The sequence below is a fragment of the Podarcis tiliguerta genome (assembly GCF_965153285.1).
Source record: "Podarcis tiliguerta genome assembly, chromosome: 5".
NCBI classification, from domain to species: domain Eukaryota; kingdom Metazoa; phylum Chordata; class Lepidosauria; order Squamata; family Lacertidae; genus Podarcis; species Podarcis tiliguerta.
In genome coordinates this window covers 19,293,006-19,311,762 of record NC_139538.1, presented here as the reverse complement: position 1 = coordinate 19,311,762, position 18,757 = coordinate 19,293,006, and the positions used below count along the sequence as shown (strand labels likewise).

At 41.4% G+C, this 18,757-nt stretch overlaps 1 protein-coding gene across 4 annotated transcripts in view; it reads right to left on the bottom strand.

Annotated features, from left to right (window-relative positions):
* Window positions 1-18,757, bottom strand: part of PPM1L (protein phosphatase, Mg2+/Mn2+ dependent 1L) — a 182,040-nt gene that overhangs the window by 47,451 nt on the left and 115,832 nt on the right. For 2 of the 4 annotated variants that reach the window (XM_083442387.1, XM_083442388.1), the window contains exon 3: window positions 7-181. In XM_083442387.1, coding sequence (XP_083298513.1) covers window positions 7-181 — 175 coding nt within the window. The remainder of the gene's footprint in view (window positions 1-6; window positions 182-18,757) is intronic. The other 2 variants (XM_083442385.1, XM_083442386.1) reach the window with 1 other exon arrangement.

Sequence of the window (18,757 nt, the reverse complement as noted above, 5' to 3'; positions counted from 1 at the left end):
ACATACCTGCTTCATCATAAGAGACCGTCAACTTTTCCAGCATTTCTCGGTCAATGGACAGAATTTGTTGTTCCAGGATGGTCTGGTAAGACAAAACACTATTCTCTTTGTCCTTTTCATAGTCTTGAAGGTGCTGTTTTAAGACTTCAGGTAAGCGGGATTTCACATATTCTGCTGCTGACTATAGAAACAAACAAAGAAAGAGAAAACCCAGTTAGTTTTGTTTGGGTAAAGCTTATTTACTTGATTTATCTGTTTTGTCACATTTCTCCTTGTACAGGCATATTTAAACACATGCAAAAAATATTAACGTTTTCAAAAAATGCAGTAATATCAGAATTGTGAAATAATGAATAAATAAAAGGATGTACTTCTTCACATGGCACACAGTTAAATTCTGAAATTCCAAAATTCATGACCACAAAATGAAGATGAAGTAATGGCTAGCAATGGGAGGGCTTTAAAATGGATTTAGACAAATTCATGGAGGATAGCATACCAGCGGCAACTAGCCATAATGGCTATATATTGCCTGCAGTAATAAGGTATTGTGAGCATTTGCCTTCCCTGAGACATAACAACAACAACAACAACAACAATTTATTATTTATACCCCACCCATCTGGCTGGGTTTCCCCAGCCACTCTAGGCGGCTTCCAACAAAATATTAAAATAATATTTCTGGATTTCTTTGGATCTGGTTATCACAGATCTCTACCCTATTTACTTATGGTTTCATGGTAACCACGTCTGTGGGCTCCACATCATTTTTTAAAAAGAAATATTATCTTCTAGATGACTACAAGAAACTAGATATAAATTCCCCAATATATCACTGAAGTAATATTTACTGTTGCAATCTTTGTAAAGTGATAACACAAGGGAATAAGTGAGGAATGAACTAACCTTACTTAACACTGTGAGATTCTTAAAACGTATATAAATATGGCTATTGCCTTAGGATGCAGCTCTGCAGGTGATGCACAGAGCTGCTTCCCCCCAGGTACCAACTCACAGAGCACTTTGGTTCCTACTATCATTTCAGCTGGTATTCAAGAATGGAGAATACATTCTCTGACGTTACAGAGGAATTCATATACCGAGGAAATCTTTTTTTTGACAAATCCGCTTATTGCCATCTCAATATTATATGAGACACTGGGCACTTTATGCGGCAGCTATTATTTGCCACTTACATGTGCAAACGTGTCTAACAGATTCATGGCTCCAAGCACACTGTGGACAAAGAGCAGGGAGTTGTAGCCAGTTGTGGCTTTTCTAACATGTCCATGCTTCAAGAAATGCATCTCCTCTCCACTGATAGGGTTGCCATATGTCCTCTTTTTCCAGGACATGTCCTCTTTCTCAAGGTTATGTAAAATGAGAGTCGTCATAGCGATCCATAGTTAAATATAGAAGTAGGAAAATGTGCCCTCTTTTTCGCTCTTCAAAAAAAAATAAAAAAATGCAACTGTCACATAAAATGTGAATTGTTCATCAAGGAAAGCCTGAATTACAGTGAATGAATGGAAGGCGCAACTGGAAGCTCATTGGCTACGATGTAAACAATGGCTGTGGTGTAAACAATCATATGTTCGTTGTTTATATTGCTAGATTCTTGCTGCTGAACAGCCACCATATGCCCAACTTGTTAAAGATGCTTGGCAAATCACCAATATACTGGGCTGACTCAAAGTTTTTCTAGCTGAAGGATCATTTAACGCCTCAGCAGGATGGCTGAAGAGCAATGCTTGCTTTTGGTAATTTAAGTACAGTTCCCTCAATTAGTCATTGTTTGATTAAATTATTCAGAACATTTAGCTATAGCTAAATTTGGCACTCAACCACCAATGAACTGTTGTTAAATAGCACAGATTGCCAATAAACAATATAACACATCATTATTTGAGCCAATGGCCTGGAAGATATCCAAAATATGCAGAGTTGTTCAGCAGGAGAGCAAAGTACACAATGTTGAATTTGCATTTTAAAGAATACACAACATCTTGGCAACATTAAGCCAAATATATGGCAATGCATAAACTGTAGTAAGCTTCTAATCCAAATAGTAAAAGGTAAAAAATGGTTAGCAAAGGTAAACAACAACAATAACCCACCAATAATGAGCTAAGAGACCCTGGATAGTCAACATGGTGCCCTACAGATGCTGCTAAACTACAATTCCCATCATTCTTGGCCATTGGCTTTGCTGGCTGAGGCTGAATGGATTTGGAGTCCAACACCTTCTGGAGATTAATGACTTATAAATTATTTTATAAAGAGCATTCTAAGACAAGAAAACAACTCTTGAATTTTGTCCCATTGTAAGCAATATAAGATAAAAAGTTTACCAATAATTTGCTACCTTTTTTACCTTTACCTTTACCCTTGGAAGTCAAAACCTGCTGCCTGAAGCTGCCACCTCACTTTGCCTAATGATAGAGCCAGCTCTGATAATGCCACGGTGCATCAAGGTTGAAGCAGATATTAACAAGTGGTGCACTTCTTTAATACTGGACAAAACTTATAAACATTGCCACCTGGAATGTATTCCTGAGGTCACTTTTGCTACTGAACTGAAGAACTACACCCAATGAAATTTTGCCCAGATGTGTTTGTGTGTGAATACCAACAATGCAAACTCATTCCCAGATCAACCCAGAATGTCCTTTGACTTCTTCTGACCAAGCATAGTCCACATGGTTGGTGGAAGCTGAAATGGCTCTACCTGAGCACACTTGGGGAGATGCAACCTTGTAAAACATGTGCTGCTGCCCCAGTTGTATGCAAGTCGTGAGCCACAGTGCAGGCAGAACATAACCAACATGGCTAGCAGTCACTGATAGTCTTCTCCTTCATGAACTTGTCTAATCCCAAAGGCTACCAAGTTGGTGGCTGGGAGCAAGTTCCATAGCTTAAGTACTTTATTTTGCCTTTCCTGAATCTTTCAAAACTCAACTGCATTGTCCATGAGTTCGAGAGTTGCGAAAGAGGGATAAAAACTTTTCTCTATCCCCATTCTCTATGCCATGCATCATTTTTATACACTGCCATTCTTGCTTGCCTTTTCTCTAATGCTCCACATGCCTTTCCTCCCAGAGAAGTTGCTTCATCCCCTTGATAACTTTGGTTGCCCTTTTCATAAACTTCCCAGCTTTAGCAATCTGAGTGCAGAGGAAGAAATGGGGCGGGGGGAGCGAATCCTGTTTTTATCTACTGAATATATCTAAAGCTTTTTCTATACCGCCCTCCAATTCTATACTTCCCAGGCAGTTCACAATAAACACACAAAAAGGCACTGTTAGAAACCCTAACAATTCTTTGTATTTCCCCTGTCCCTATCAAGAAAGCGGCTTGTGTTCCTGAAGCAGAAAGAGTTCATGCATCACTCCATGACCCCCATTTTGGATGTCAGAAACAAGCAGGACTTGATATGCTTTTTGTTCCCTCTGGGAGTTCAAGCATCTGAGTCTGCTCTAAGTCTTAAGGCGGCAAATGCAGAGCCTGCTGATAAAATATGTTGAGGTTATGTCTAGAGACGCTGCCCCTTCCACTTCTAGGAGGAAGTCTCACTGAGTCTTTGTGCTGTGATTAAAAATAGGGCAGAGTGACAAGTCACAAAACAATGTAGGGTCTTCCATTTTACTCTCTTTTGGGTGAAGAAATGCAAGACAAAACTTTGTCCACCACTGATTCCGGCTTTCCTGTCTATGACACTAAACTACAAACAGAGAAGGAGGAAAAATATCCTCCGATCTCCTTCTCTTGGCTGCAACCAAAGTACAATCAAAGGCGACATGCAATGGGAAAGGACCCAGTGAAACTTTTGTGCTTCCTTTCCAGTTTCCAAGGAAAATGGGCTCCGGCACAGGAAATGCTAGATTCTGCTTGTGAGATTTGGCTATGAATTGTCCCCTGCAATCCAAGTCTCGTTTGTTTCTGCAGGTTTATATTTAGTCTCCCTAACTCTACAGCTAATTGTGTTAGGAAGCCCTCACGTATCACTGAAGTTATATTCAATTTGTCTAGAAGCCAGGCAGTGCAGAACGAATGAAATTATTCCATCAAATGCAAATTAACTTGCAACATGAGCACAAGATATTTAATGCTAGGTTTTAAATAGTCATTTGCTTCCAACACTAGGAAACGAAAAGAAGGCATGCCATACAGTAATTGTTTTAGTTCATCGGCACACTGGTGTCAAGCTCAGCAAATGCCTGAGATGTGCATGTGCATTTTTGAATGGCTCACATCGGCTAGCATTCTGATCTAAACACGTTTGCAACCATGTGGGTTAGAAAATACACTACACTTTTCCTGATTTTCAGTTATCACTGCATAGGCGATTAGTCCCTGGGGCCATTGTGGAATTGTGAAAGACCAGCATAGGTATGTATGAAGCTGCTGTCCTTGCTGACTAGAAGCAGCTGGCCTGTTCTGCTACCCTCAAATAGGGATGCAGGACAACTTCAGACAATAGACACCTTCAGACACCTTAAGTTTACACTGACTTGACTCAGGGTGATGAAAAGCAGTAACAATTTGCAAAGCACTTGGGATTACTTTAGTATGTGCAACAGAAATACGAATTAGATCCAGATAAGGTTCCAACTCAACTGATGAAGGAAGAGCCTCTGGGTTCAGCCCAGTGTGTGCAATATTTCTTTTCAGTGAATCAATGTAGTTTGTCTTAATGCTGGACTTCAGAATGTTGCAAAGGGCCTCTGCACATCTGGAAATCTCTAGTCCTCTTTGTATCAGTTCAGCACAGTTCAAGGATTTGGGGGGCAAATCGGCATTTTCTCTAAAGCAAATGGTGGCACACACACACACACAAACAAAGCCTCTGCAACAGGAAAAGCTTTTGAAAAATGGAGAAATTAGAAACATCTCAAAGTTGTCCTAAAATGCATCTAAGTATTTCCTACGAGGGAGATTTATGGTGCTCTCACATACGCTCTCCACCTCCTCCAACTTTCCCATTGCATGACGAGATATTACAGAGATTTCATATTCCATCATCCTTTGGGGACAGACAAGGTCCTGCTGCCCTTGAAGGATGCTTAGGCACCCATGTATTTGGCAGCAATGATATAAACAGTTTTTGCAGCACACATTTCAACTTTCTTAGGTCTACCTTTAAATTCATCTTGCTTCCAGTTAACTTCTGACATCTGGTTTTTTTGTTTTGTGAAAAACAACAGGGGAATAGATAAACTGGGATGGTAAAGCATTTGAATGTGGAGCATTGAGACTTCTACTAGGCTTGTTGTTTATCATTGTTGGGATGAAAAATCTTTTGGGGATTTTTATTATTGTTTAACGGGTGGGTGTGTTATTTTATAGTTTAATAACAACATTTTTATAGTCTATATATCTGCAAATTCCATGGTAACCAAAAAAATGCTCCAAAAGAAACACGGAATTTTTACAAGCTTTCCCCCTTTTTTTTGGCAGCAGGACTTGGTTGACACATGGTGTTTGCGTGTTTGCAACTGGCAATTGAACCTTATTAAAAGAAAGATAGGCCATTTTATTTTGTTTTTTCTTCTTGGGACTTTTAAAAAGAAACATTTGTGAAATTGATGAGAAACAGAGGGGATATGAATATTGTCTGGAACTCATTGAAATGCCATAATATGGTTCTGCAAATATGCTGAGCTTTAAACAGTGGAAATCAAAGTAACAGGTTAAACTTTTAAAAAGCCATTGACAATATCGAAATACCTTGGAGAGTTATTATCTAGTCACCTTATGCAATTTAACTGTAAATGGCTACATTTTATCACTCCAATCAATAATAATAATAAAAATTTCTGAGTATAATTTCTTTCAGATAAGGCATGAGTTTATTCTCTAGTTAGAAAGATCTTCTTTAGATTCAGAGGAGAACTGTATGCACTTGAAAATATTCTTTATCCAAAATGGCAGTAAGGGATTAGTCAGGTATTTATGAGATCTAATCTCTACTGAGATAACAGCTTTCCTTAAAAAAAAAAAGTATGAAGATCCAGACCTTCTGATTATTTGGAAAAATGAATCATACCAATTAATCTGTTAATTTAATAGATTAATTGCAAAAATCAAATAGCAATTGTACATAGCTCCATTTGGATGAAGCAGGTGCATAATTTAGATCACAATGCATGTTAGAGGGGAGGGGAAAGTCTCGTTGGCTTTTTACATGCATTTTCCAAGTTCAAAATGGTTACGACCATTTGGAACATAATACTGAACAGGCAAGTGCCTATCAATTCCAGCTGACATTTTAATAGGTTATCTCAAAAGCAATGTGGAAGAAGACAGATTTGCTATCCACAGCTAAAATGGCAATTTTAATTTCTGAAAGAAAAATATTCCTCATCAAGTATCTCAATGATTTTATCGGATCTGGGACATAGCATTCTGTGAAAACTAAGGAAGGGCAGATGAACTGAGAATTGTAATGAAGTTCAGTGATGTTCTGGAATGACGAATTCAGCAGCACTGCATGACTGCTCACTCTGTTTGCATTGATTAGACTCAAGACACTGCTTTAAGTTTGCTGTAATTGTTTCCCCACCTCCAACATTACTGGATCTACATTGATGGCTATCTTGTTTTGGAGCTCAATCAGCTTTAAAGGCCTACATGTTTTGAGGTCAGAGTACATAAAGAACCCCTCACTTGCTCCCACATAATCCCTCCCTCCCACTGAGATCTTTGAGAAAATATCTGCTATGTGTCCCACCACTGTTGGAAGTAAGGACTGGTGGGGACATGGGACAGAGCCTTCTTGATTGCAGCACCATGGAACTCTTTCTCATGGAAGAGTTGTACAACTCATTGCTAACCTTCAGAAAGCTGGTGAAGAACATCTTGTTCCAATGGTGCTTCAGTGGTGACCTGCCGTTCTGATTAGATTCACATCTGTTCTGTAGTTGATGGTGCTTTTCTATTTCTATGGTGTTGCTGTGCTTTTTAAAAATTAGGCTGTGTGGTGTATGAAATTTTATGGTTGATGTATGCCCCGTAAAACATAGGGAAGCCTGCTTGAAACATGGGGTGGGTTTGGATGGCAAGACCGATGGCTAATCTGTCAAGCAAATTGTTACATCTGGAGGAAGTTAAGGCATCTGGCTGGCTACTGTGAGAACAGGCTATGGGACAAGATGAGCCTCTGGTTTGATCCAGCAGGTCTTTTCTTAAGATAGGCTCATATATCAGGTGAAGAGCATATTGTGACCTCTTTCTAACATTATGTCGGCCATCACCTTCAGTCTCCTTATGTTCTATGTCCTGTATATGAATGCAACCACATATAAACATTTATCCCTCTTAGGCAAGATCATTAATTAACCAAACATTTTGAATTTCCTCAGGCCATTAAATTAATGAGGCCTTACTGTGGATATTTAAAAGTTGAGGCATTCCTTGCCAATCATAGCTAAGAAATAAGAAATAATTCATCAAATATTGTTTCTAGTCGCACCTGTGGTTTATCCTGGAATGAACCTTCCACTCTTTTAAAATTTGTTTTCTTTTAATCTGATTATATGTCTGATTACGTGCCTGTAATTTGTCGAGCAAAGATTTACACCACCTATTACTACAACTGTACTTTTAAACTAGATGCTATTGCAACAGTAAATGTGTGAATCCCAGAACTCAAATGTGGAGTGACATGGAATATACAATATAATCACTACTTCAAATGCAGTAATTCTGGTTTTTAAAGAGAAACATTTTATGTATCTAACTTGCCTTTGGCCACGGGAGTATTTTCACTAAAAGCAAACACTTCTCTCTTCTTCCAGTTTCAATTCACACTATTACAGTTCAGAAATGTAGCAGGTGAAATTATACATGAACAGCAATTTTATACCTGGGGGCTCCCCCCATGTATTTCCCGCCCTGCCCCCCAGGTATTCAGTGGTCTGGTTTGCAAATTCTTAACAACAACACTTTTAAACTATGGTTTGTTTAGTTTGTTTGAATGTCTGAAACCAGGCGAGCAGGCTAACCATGGTTTGCTTTTTTCCAAGAAACTACGATACGAAGACATAGTTTGTTTGGCCACTCTACCCCAGAAATGCACCAAGTTTCAAAGGCAAGAGCAACCGGAAAACAAGTCAAGCTTTGGAGAAGCAAACCATGGCATGTTTGCTTGCATGGGAGGATTTTAAAGCTTACTTGTAAGTTTTCTGACAGTTTCCCCCGCTTGTGGCTTCGAACAGCAGTAGCTGCTTTCGCTTTTAAAACAGCAGAAAGGGATCGGCCTCCGTGTTTAAATCCCTTTCATTCCAAATTATTAGTCCAAATTACATCTCTTTTTTCTTTACTCATGATTTCAATTCTTTTTTTTTTTTTTTTTAACGGAGAAATTGGCCGCTCACGATTGCCGGACTCGGAGCCTCGCACTGTTAGGGAAGCGAGTTGATTCCACATTGCCCGCGTCTCCGATCCCACTTGCTCTCAGGGCTCTTTTTAGAGCTTACCAGGGAGTGGGGGCGTCACCAGGGGCACCTGCCGGAACACCAAGCCCTCAGAATGCTCGATCTGAGGTTTCCTGGGGTATCGCGTCGCTCTCACGGTCACCCCAAGCTTCACAGCGCTGGGGCTCTTTCAGCCGAAAGAGCTCCCGTCTGCCATGACTGGGCAACCAACCGGAAGTGCATCTCCCATGTAAATTTGTTGCATATTCTCCCATCAAACACTCCCAATGTGACATCAGATAAGACTTGCATAAGACAAGATAATCTTTTGATCTGAGTGCATAACTTCTCAATGGACTAACTACTAGCTTAGGTGTGCTTTAAAAAATTATTATTAGTAGTAGTAGTAGTTTATTAAATCTGTATACTGTCCTTCATCCAAAGATCTTAGAGAAATTCACAGCATTAAATACAAAATAAAACCACAAAGTACATAATAAAAACATTAATAATAACAAAACAAAACAATGACCCTGAGAATGAGACTCTTAATCCCAGGATTGTGGGTTCAAGCGCCACGTTGGGCAAAAGATTCCTGTGTTGCAGGGGACTGGACAAGAATGACCCCTCTACAGGTTGGGGACCTTTCATCTCTACAGTTCTATGATTCTAGGACTAGATGGATCATTGGTTTAACAATGTAGAAGTCTGCTGCATCAAGCCACTGGCCCATCTAGTCCAGCATCTTCTTCTCACATTGACCAACCAGATGTTTATGAAGCCCGCAAGCAAGACCTGAGTGCAACAGCCCTCTCCCCCACTATGGTTTCCAGCAACCGGTATTCAGAAATCTGACAGGCAGGTGGTGAAAAGTTTGACCCAACAGGGCAAATCTTAGATTTTTATTAAAAACTACCATTAAATATCACGGTGGAAAAACCCAAAACTGACCAAAGCAGATTTCCACATAAATAGGTATGTATAGGATGTACATATTTTTCAGAGGCATCTTTCTATATACTCTGAGATATGATCTACTGGAATACGTTACTATATTAAGAGCAAAACTGAGGAACTGTTATCTGAAATAGGTTATGTTTTGGGAAATATCTGAGGCATGCGAGACATATAATACTGAGCGTTCTCTGCTCCACTACTGCCTGTAAAACACTGATTTTTCAACTGAAGCTGGAAGCCATTAAGACTTTTATAAATGTGTCCAATGAAGTGTGAAGAATGTGGACTTCTCCTTTTTCATTCCGTTTCCAACTGTACAACGATCCAAGCTGAGCTTTAATGCAGTTCTGGAAAAATTGGAAGCATCGTGGCTTAGACTGATTATCAAACGAAGCAATTCTGTTCGGCCTTGATGAAAACTCACACCCTGCTTTAAGACAGTTCAAGGAAATGTGCCTGTAGCTCAAAAGCTCTCCACCAGCTAGACAAAACACACTTCGTATTTTGAACACCTAAGTCTTAATTCTTTGGGCTGATCTAATGTTATTCAGGCAATTAAGGTTATTGCTTCAACAGCCTTATAGACACACTTATGAAGGTCTCACTGCTTGCCATTTGACAACTGAAGAGTTCTAGTAGTCTCAATTTGTTCCAGAACAGGTGGTCCCAAACTGTGGCTCGTGAGCTTCATTCGAGTGCAGTGGTTGAAGAAGGGAGACAGCACATCCATAGCATTAAATACTATTGCTTTTTAATTGCATCTTTAATTTCTTACATTACTTATTTGCAGCCGATGGAATTTGAAATGAATTCCTGGAAGGATTAAGTCCATAATGTAGGGATGCTAAACCAAACAGAGGTACCAAGTAGCCTGTATGGGTGGGAGACTTAGATATGACTCCACTTGGACAAAGACAACCTTGCATCTGTTATACATGCCTTCACAGAATCACAGAGCTGGATCCCGGGAGTAACCCAGTCCAACCCCATTTGATGCAGGAATCTCAGCTAAAGAATCCATGTCAGATGGCCATCCAATCTCTGTGTTATGTGTGCCGGCATGGTTGCTCGAGAGCAAACAGGCAAGACCCCCACTGGTCTTTTCAAAGGCTTCATTATCAGTGCAAAAACATTCACAGTGCAGAACGTCTCAATTCCATGTCTTGCTCAGTCACTAGCAGAATCTGGGAGTGGGCGGTCCTTAAACTTTTCCCAGCATAGTAGTCTCTTGACCCCCATCCTACGCCTTCCCTCTCTGCACGTAAACCCACTGCGTAGAGAGGGTGTGGGCAAAGGGGGACCTGCCTCCCCCTTGCTTTGTTCATGCTCGGTGCTGTGGCTCTCCCTTGCATCCTCCGAGCCCTGCATCCCTTCCCCACTGGAGGTGTGGCTTCCCTCCTCCGCGGAGGAAGTGCTGCTTCTCACGATCTTTGGAGGCTCCCTGTAACCCAACTGCCCTTCCACCTCTCCTCTCTGAGCTGATGGCAGTTCCCTGACACTCTGCTTCATAGTCTCCTGTTTGGAATAGTACAGTGAACTGTATGCAGTGCCAGAAACATCAGCTTAGTTCAGCATGTGGCTGCCAGTATGAACACATTATGCCAGTGATATATAATCTTCCCTGGTTCCCACTACATTTATGGAACCAATTCAAACTACTCTTTTTGATATTTAAGACCCTTCATAGCTTGGGATCCACATATACAAAGACAGTTTCTTTTTACATGTACCTATGCAGACTCTGAGATCCTCTAGAGGCAAATGCCCCTGCCAGGTGAGGTATGACTACCTATAAAAGGGCCTTTTCAGTGGTAGCACCTCAGTTGTAGAATCCACTTCCCAGAGCGTGTTGCCTGGCACTTACTCTGCTGACAGGCAAAGGTCTATGCTGTTTTGGTCTATGCTGTTTTATTCTGTTCTCTTGAGTCTTATTTAAGCTTTATACTACATCTTTTGAGTATTTTTAGCCCATAACATATGTTAATTAGTTAACCAATGCCACATTTTCTATGTGATCAAGAACTCTGGGCAATTACCAAAGTTAGTTCATTAAATATCACTGTCTGTCACTTTCTTCATTTCATTTCCCTCCAACCTCACTGTTTACAATCCCCCTCTTCCAAAACACACTCCTGTAACTCAGGATAACACTTTATGCACCTGGTAAAGCAGATGATAGCCCGCACAAGCGCATGCTGTAATAAATGTGTTAGTATTTTCAGTTGCATGTACATGATCCCAACTTGATGCAGGCATAAGGAAACTAGAAAGAAATCGCAATTTAAGATTATTTTGGTAAGCAAAGTATCTTCCTCTGCTGTTCAGGATCCCCTATACAGTGGTGCCCCGCAAGACGAATGCCTCGCAAGACGGAAAACCCGCTAGACGAAAGGGTTTTCCGTTTTGGAGGTGCTTCGCAGGACGAATCTGCTATGGGCTTGCTTCGCAAGACGAAAATGTCTTGCGATTCCTGGGGTTTTTTCCCCGCTCCCCACCCCCTTTTTCTAAGGCACTAAGCTGCTAATAGCCTTTTAGCAGCTAATCCGCTAATCCCTTAAGCCTTTAATAGCCGCTAATAGCCGCTAAACCGCTAATAGCGCTAATCCGCTAATGGGCTTGCTTCGCAAGACGAAAAAACCGCTAGACGAAGAGACTCATGGAATGGATTCTTTTCGTCTTGCGAGGCACCACTGTATTTCAATCAGCCAAGATAAATAATAAATCCTTGCTGGCCCTAGTGAGAGGCTGAAAAGCTCATGCCATGTAATCTTCAGTTAGTTAAAGAGAGCATTAATGGCTATGGTGAAAATACCCAGTTGAACTAACAGATGTCAATTGCTTCCTCAGGGATGAACAAGGTAAAAAAGAAGCAATGCTCACCAAATTACATATTTCCTCTTAGTCATTTCAAATGAACCTGTTTTAAAAAAACCCCTCACAGGGACAACCTGCAGTATGTGCACTGTGTAACGGCCTCAGTCTGAAAGGTAATTAAGTGTCCTTCAGCTACAGTCTATTTTCCTACATCATGTCTTTTTTGCTTAATGAAAAATCTATAGTCAAACTAAAGGAGTTTTAAAAATCCATACTAATTCATTGCTGAAGACTGCTATGTTCTGCACAGGGAAAACCAAAGGCGAATCTGAAAGCGAATCACACTTCCCCCATAAATCTATTCAAGAAGACTAATGGGGGTGAGGGATAGTGGCACATCCTTGTTAATGATGTGTGTTTTTGGAGCTTTTAATGTGGGTAGCATGGATTTAAAGAGCAGTCTTTTTTTAAAAAAATAAAAAAATAAAATAAATATTAGTAATAATTTATATAGCCATTAGCATGTGCAAAGTGCTTTATGGCCTTTAAGAACACATTGGAAGATTATTCAAGAACACTGTGGAGATTTCGCTAAATGACCCAGTGGCTGCATTGCCCATGTAATGCCAAGCTACACACCCAAACAGGCTCACCCAGCCACCATCTTTCTCTTCCTCCTGCCTCCATGGCCATGAACGCTTGCATTCACTTTTCATTTCACACAGGCTCCTGGCTTAGCATTGCTTACGGCAACACAAACTCTGGTTAGCTAAAGAAGCCAGATTCATAACCCATGATTTGAAGTCAGCTTGTTTAGAAACTGTCAGGGAACTGCCCTCGGCTCAGTGGCGAGAAATAGAAGGGCAGTTGTGTTACAGGGAGCCTCTGAAAATCTTGCGGGGGGGGGGGGGGGGAGGAAAGCCCCACCTCCAGTGGGGAAGAGGTGCAAGGACCACAGGATACTGGTGGGAGCCTTAACATCACTCCTGGGCAAGCCAGACAGGAGGGAAACATGCCCTTGCCATCGCCCATCCTGCGCAGTAGCCTAAGGGGCAAAGAGGGAAGGAGAAGGTTGGTGGTAATGAAACTCTTATGTTGGGGGAGGTCCAAAAGACTACCACTCCCGGATTCTGCTGGCGATTGAGCCAGACATGAGCTTTGGGGCTCTTCACCGTAAATAGTTTGCACCAAAATAAAGCCTGTAAAACACAGGTTGGAGTCCTGCTTGGTTACTCTCGAGCAACCGCAACAGCCACCTGACAGAAACTGACCAGGGTTTTGTTTTGAGGCACAATCTGACCTGGAAACAACAGGGTACAAATGGCCACGCTACAGCTGAACTGTCCTGGTGTGTGTTGCATAGCACGCTCAGAGTGCTTCTGACCAGCATAAAACAACCAGACATTATTAGTAGTGGAAGAGTGGCTAGAGGTGTCCTTATCATTTAAGAGCAAGCAAACACAACACAACACAACACAACACAACACAACGCAACAGTTTTTCTTTACTTTTCCCTTTTATGCAACTGAAGAGATTTGCTTACGGGGGACTCTGCATTACCAAAAATGAGTGGAGGGGGTCCCTTGTCAAGGACTCTTAAGGCAACAGTATCATGGCTGGGGTGGGTGTCTTTACATTTTTAACTCTTTCCCACTAACAGTTTTTTTGGGGTGCTACCTTCTTCCTCCACACCCCATACAATCAATGGAGACACCACTGTTTCTTTCCATGGGGGGGGGGGAGAATGAACAGCTGCATCCTCCCAAAAAGTGGCTGGGGGTGGAGAAATTCCACCCCCTCCAAGGAACCTTGTGGCAGCAATGGGATTCCTTGCTGGGAGGAAAGGGAGTGGCTTTTTAGGGACTCAACAGCAGCAGCAGAAAGGCGAGGGGAGGAAACAAAATGTAAATATAAAATTATTCTCTCCAGCAAAACCTTTTGGGGTTTTCATGATGCAAAATGGAAGCGCATCTCCTTTTGCTGATTTTGTTGCCATGAAACGGCTGTTAGGAAAACACCAAAACAAGATTATAGGCATTTTTCAGATATTGGAATTTTGGGAAACACTTGTTTGAAATTACATATGCTCTGATAGAATCTGGCTTGCCTTAAACAACCATTAACTGCACACAGTGTCGGGATCCATAATACAAAAAAACAAACAAACTCATTCTTAATTGCTCCACATTTTTACTGGGTAACAACAGCAGCTGGTGAGTAACACTGAAGCCTGAAAACTGAAAACTAATGCTAAGTAATTAGAAAGGAGGGAGCGTATCATTAACATCACCTATAAAAATGTTCTCTGTGTGGTTGAGAAGTATCCCCACCGAAATATCCTGGCTTTCCTGAGATATGAAAAGCAGAAAAAATAGACATGACTGTAAGAAATATTTTATGGACATACTTCTAAATGGCCTTATTCCCTCCACATACTCCCCCCCCCCCACAAAAAATGCATTAAGGCTACATAGAAATAAGCAGGTCTACTAAGACCTTGAAAAATATGCAGAGAGTTTTCATTTTAAAAAAAACACGCAGAAGAAAACCTTTATGGTAAGATAAGCATGGTCTTACATAATGCCGCTGAAGAAACTAATTAGCTGGAAGGTAGGTTATCATTTATAAAACAGATTTTCCTGCATCAGAAACTGGCAGGATGAAGGCTCCCTTCCCCACAGCCTTCACCAGAAATTTATGGCCGCTATTGTTAAAGGGGTTTACAACTCACCCTGCCTGCCCAGCAACTGTGTCCCGCTACCAAGTAAATTAATTACACATGGTTAATCCTGTTGCTAAAAATAAATCAGGTTTTCCTGTGCTGAAAGCCACTTTTCTTTCCCATCTGCTTGATTCCCAACCCCCTTTCCCGTCTTTTTTGGAAGATGTTTCTTGAAGTTGATTCCAACACCTGCTCACTAGGAGGCCAGCCTGCTTCATGACCATGGACTGGCCCTGAACGTTGCTGTTGTCTGTGACCATAACAGCCTTGGTGGAAGGTTTGCTGCAACCTGGGACCCAGCTAGGGCAAGAAAGTGTGTTCAGGGCCAGTGAAGGAGAAGCCTCATTCTGCACAGACAGAGCATGTGGCCCAAAGCAGGTATTCCTGAGGGCACAACTCTGGCAACCCTGGCCTTAAAAAAGCAAGACTGGCCAGTTTTAGAATGTTCACATTTGGCCATCCTTGGACTTCTCCCCTGTATCACTGGAGTTTGCTTGGTTACGTAACACACAGTATCTTGGGGTGTTAATAGACCACAAGCTTAATATGAGTCAACACTGTGATGCGGTAGCAAAAAACCCCCCCTAATGTAGCATCAAGAGAAGATTCATGTCCTGATCAAGGGAAGTAATAGTCTATTCTGCAATGGTCAGACCACACCTGGAGTACTGTGTCCAGTTCTGGCCACCACAATTTAAGGATATCGACAAGCTGGAATCTGTGAAGAGGAAGGCAACCAAGATGATCAAGGGTCTGGAAACGAAGCCTTATGAGGGGGTTGGGTATGCTTAGCCTGGAAAAGAGGAGCCAGAGGAGATATGATGGCCATCTTCAAGTATCTCAAGGGCTGTCACATGGAGGATGGAGCAAGCTTATTTTCTCCTGCTCTGGAGGCTAAGACTCAAACCAATGGCTTCAAGTTACAAGAAAGGAGATTCCGACTCAAAATCTGGAAGAACTTTCTGGTGGTAAGAGCTGACAATGGAACAGACTCCCTCAGGAGGTTGTGTAGAGGGTTTTAAACCTTGAAGGGTTTTAAACCGAGGTTGGATGGTCATCTGTCATGGATGATCTAATTGTGATTTCTGCACTGCAGGTGGTTGGCCTAGATGACCCTCCGGATCCCTTCCAACTCCACAATTCAATGAATTCCCACTTATGACACACTTAAACCCAGGAAATATCTGAAAAGAAATGTGTCTCAAACTTCAGAAATATGTATGCAACTTGAAATGCTTTCTGAGAAAGCTGAACATAAAGATTCGCAGTCAGAATATGTCTTGAGATGTTTAGGGACTCCTTCTGATCCCTCAACAGGAATAAGTCAAGTGATGTTAATGGAATCACACTGGGGCAAACCTCATGTGCATTCAAAAGAATAGCAGCCTCTTGGTAATAATTCTGAAGTCAAAACCTAGAATATTAAAAGCAGCACAGACTGTGGAAGATAATAAGCACGCTTGGGAAGTGCAAGAAACATTTACTCTTCAAAGGAAAGGAATAGGTTTAAAAATAGTTATGGGGGACTCAGAAATAGCACTCCCTTGGTGCAACACATTTTTAGAATATTTGGTACACTGCTACGGTTCAGCAAGAAAGAAGTCATTTCCATGTGGATCTCTTGCATTTTTCTATGAAAGTATCACCATAAACCTGCTGGTTGAGACGTCTTTTCCTACCAGTCTCCAGAACTTAAAACAAAAACCAGAACCTATGACCTAGAAGCCAAAGGCGGCAGAAATGATCTCTCCAGATTCTCCAAAGACACAACAACAACAACAACACCACAAAGTCAATGCGACCATTTCTGAAAAACACTGATTTTGTAGGAGCCAAAAATCACTGCACTCTCAAAGTCCTTTTTCAAATCAGAAATCATATAGCCATGAGAAAATTAATCTGGTAGTTCCAAGGAGATGTGCTAAGTTTGAATTAGTATTCACACTGAAGTGTCAAGGATATATTAAATCCATAATTACAGTAATCCACAGCTGCTTCAGTTGTAGAAAATAATGAATTGCCCAGTGAGAACTGGTGTCCATGAAATGGAAAGAAAAGGCCATCTGCTGTAGGACATGGCTCCAGCTTAATGCTTTGAACACAAGAGGGCTTGATCCTCCTTGACATCATCCATTTATGGATTTATGGCTATTAGTATTTCCAGATAACAGCATGGCAAAATTGAAAGACAGTCGAAATAAAGGAGGAAATGGAGGTTTTCAAATACTTCTGGTATGTTCAAAATGCACTTGTCAATCTTTTTCCTTTTAATGCTTGTTTGTTTAAAAGAAGGGATCTGTATAATTGGGTCTACCAACATTAGCTACTCTGCTTAATGCTATGTGTTAGTTATATGGAAGCCTGTTTAGATAATGAAGTTTATAGCACAGAATGTACATGCTTATTTGTGAGGACAATGTGTGCATCTGCTTCAGGAAGATTAAATAGAACTGGCATTTGAAAATATAACACGAGAAATGTTGAACTGGACTTCCAACAGCATAATTCATCTGAAGACCTTAGAGTATAGTAATAGAAGACACAAAACCCACACAGAGCAGTTGATATAATTAAAATGATATAACACTTGGCAGAAGGGAAGGGAAGTGATGCAGGAGCCATGCCAAGGTCGCTGCAAATTGGCAGCATGATCAGGTCCTACAATTCTGGTTTGCGTGTTTCAGCATTTATGCTCTGCTTTCCTATTCAACAAATCGCAACATCAACAGTTAAACGAGAAACAAGCACAACAACAAAAATCATAGCAAAGATTGAGCAGAGAAAGTAGATTCTTAAAATTCTGGGGTATAAATAAATCAATAAGCATTGGCTTGACATACCAGATTCCTGCTGAGGCAAAAAAACGGAGAGTGGATCTCTGTGACGAGGCAATTGATCCTGATTTTCAGGTCAAGTGAAAACCTGTTTTCTGGTTCTGATGAAGTACTGAATTATGGCTTGACTCAAACTTTGAAAGGAGGATGGAAACTGGCAAATGAGATGGGACTGAGGTAGGGGAGGAGGAGTACGCAACAAGCCCATGGCTCCTTGATGGTTCTTGTAGGGCAGGAGTAGGGAAAGTTACTCAGTCTGAGGGCCGCATTCTACTGTGAGCAAATTTATGGGATCCACAGGCTGGTGTGGATGGGGCCAGAGGCAAAAGGAGCAATGCACGTGACTCTTACTTTTGTACATACGTCTGAATTACAACTGTACAAAATTCAGAGTTACACGCACACACACACACACACACACACACACACACCCCTGCATGGATTACCAACAGTTCAAAGACACATTCCAGCCAGGCAAAAGCACTTGACGGAGCTGTATTGAAGGGAGAATCCTGAGGGCCTTATAGTGAGGGCTGGCAGGCCACTCCTGTCAGAGTGCCAAACCATAGTTTCACGTTTCATCTCAGGATGACTATTGCCTTTTTCTAATTTGGAAGGACAGATTACCACTGGGCCACTGACAAGATGCTGAAGGGCTCGACCCTCTCATCAACCTTCTTCATCCAAAGCCTTGAGAGGTTTTGGGGTGAAAAATTTCACATTTCCTTGGCATGCTCAATGACAGGCAGGCAGAAGGAATGAAAGGACGTGGTACTCCAAGGACTGGAGCTGCTGCTATTATTACATCAGATGGCTACAGAAACAATGGCATGTTACTGCTCAAAAACTCACAGGAGAGTTCGTGATGGAAAGCTCTAATGTGCAGCTCTTATGTATGGTGATGCTTTCAGAGGTCCATGTTCCCCACTTTACAGTTGACATCCCTCTTCTTTCAAGGGTTGTCAGAGGACAGTCCTGAATCTGAAAGTATGCCCATTCTAAGTCCAATTTAAAGG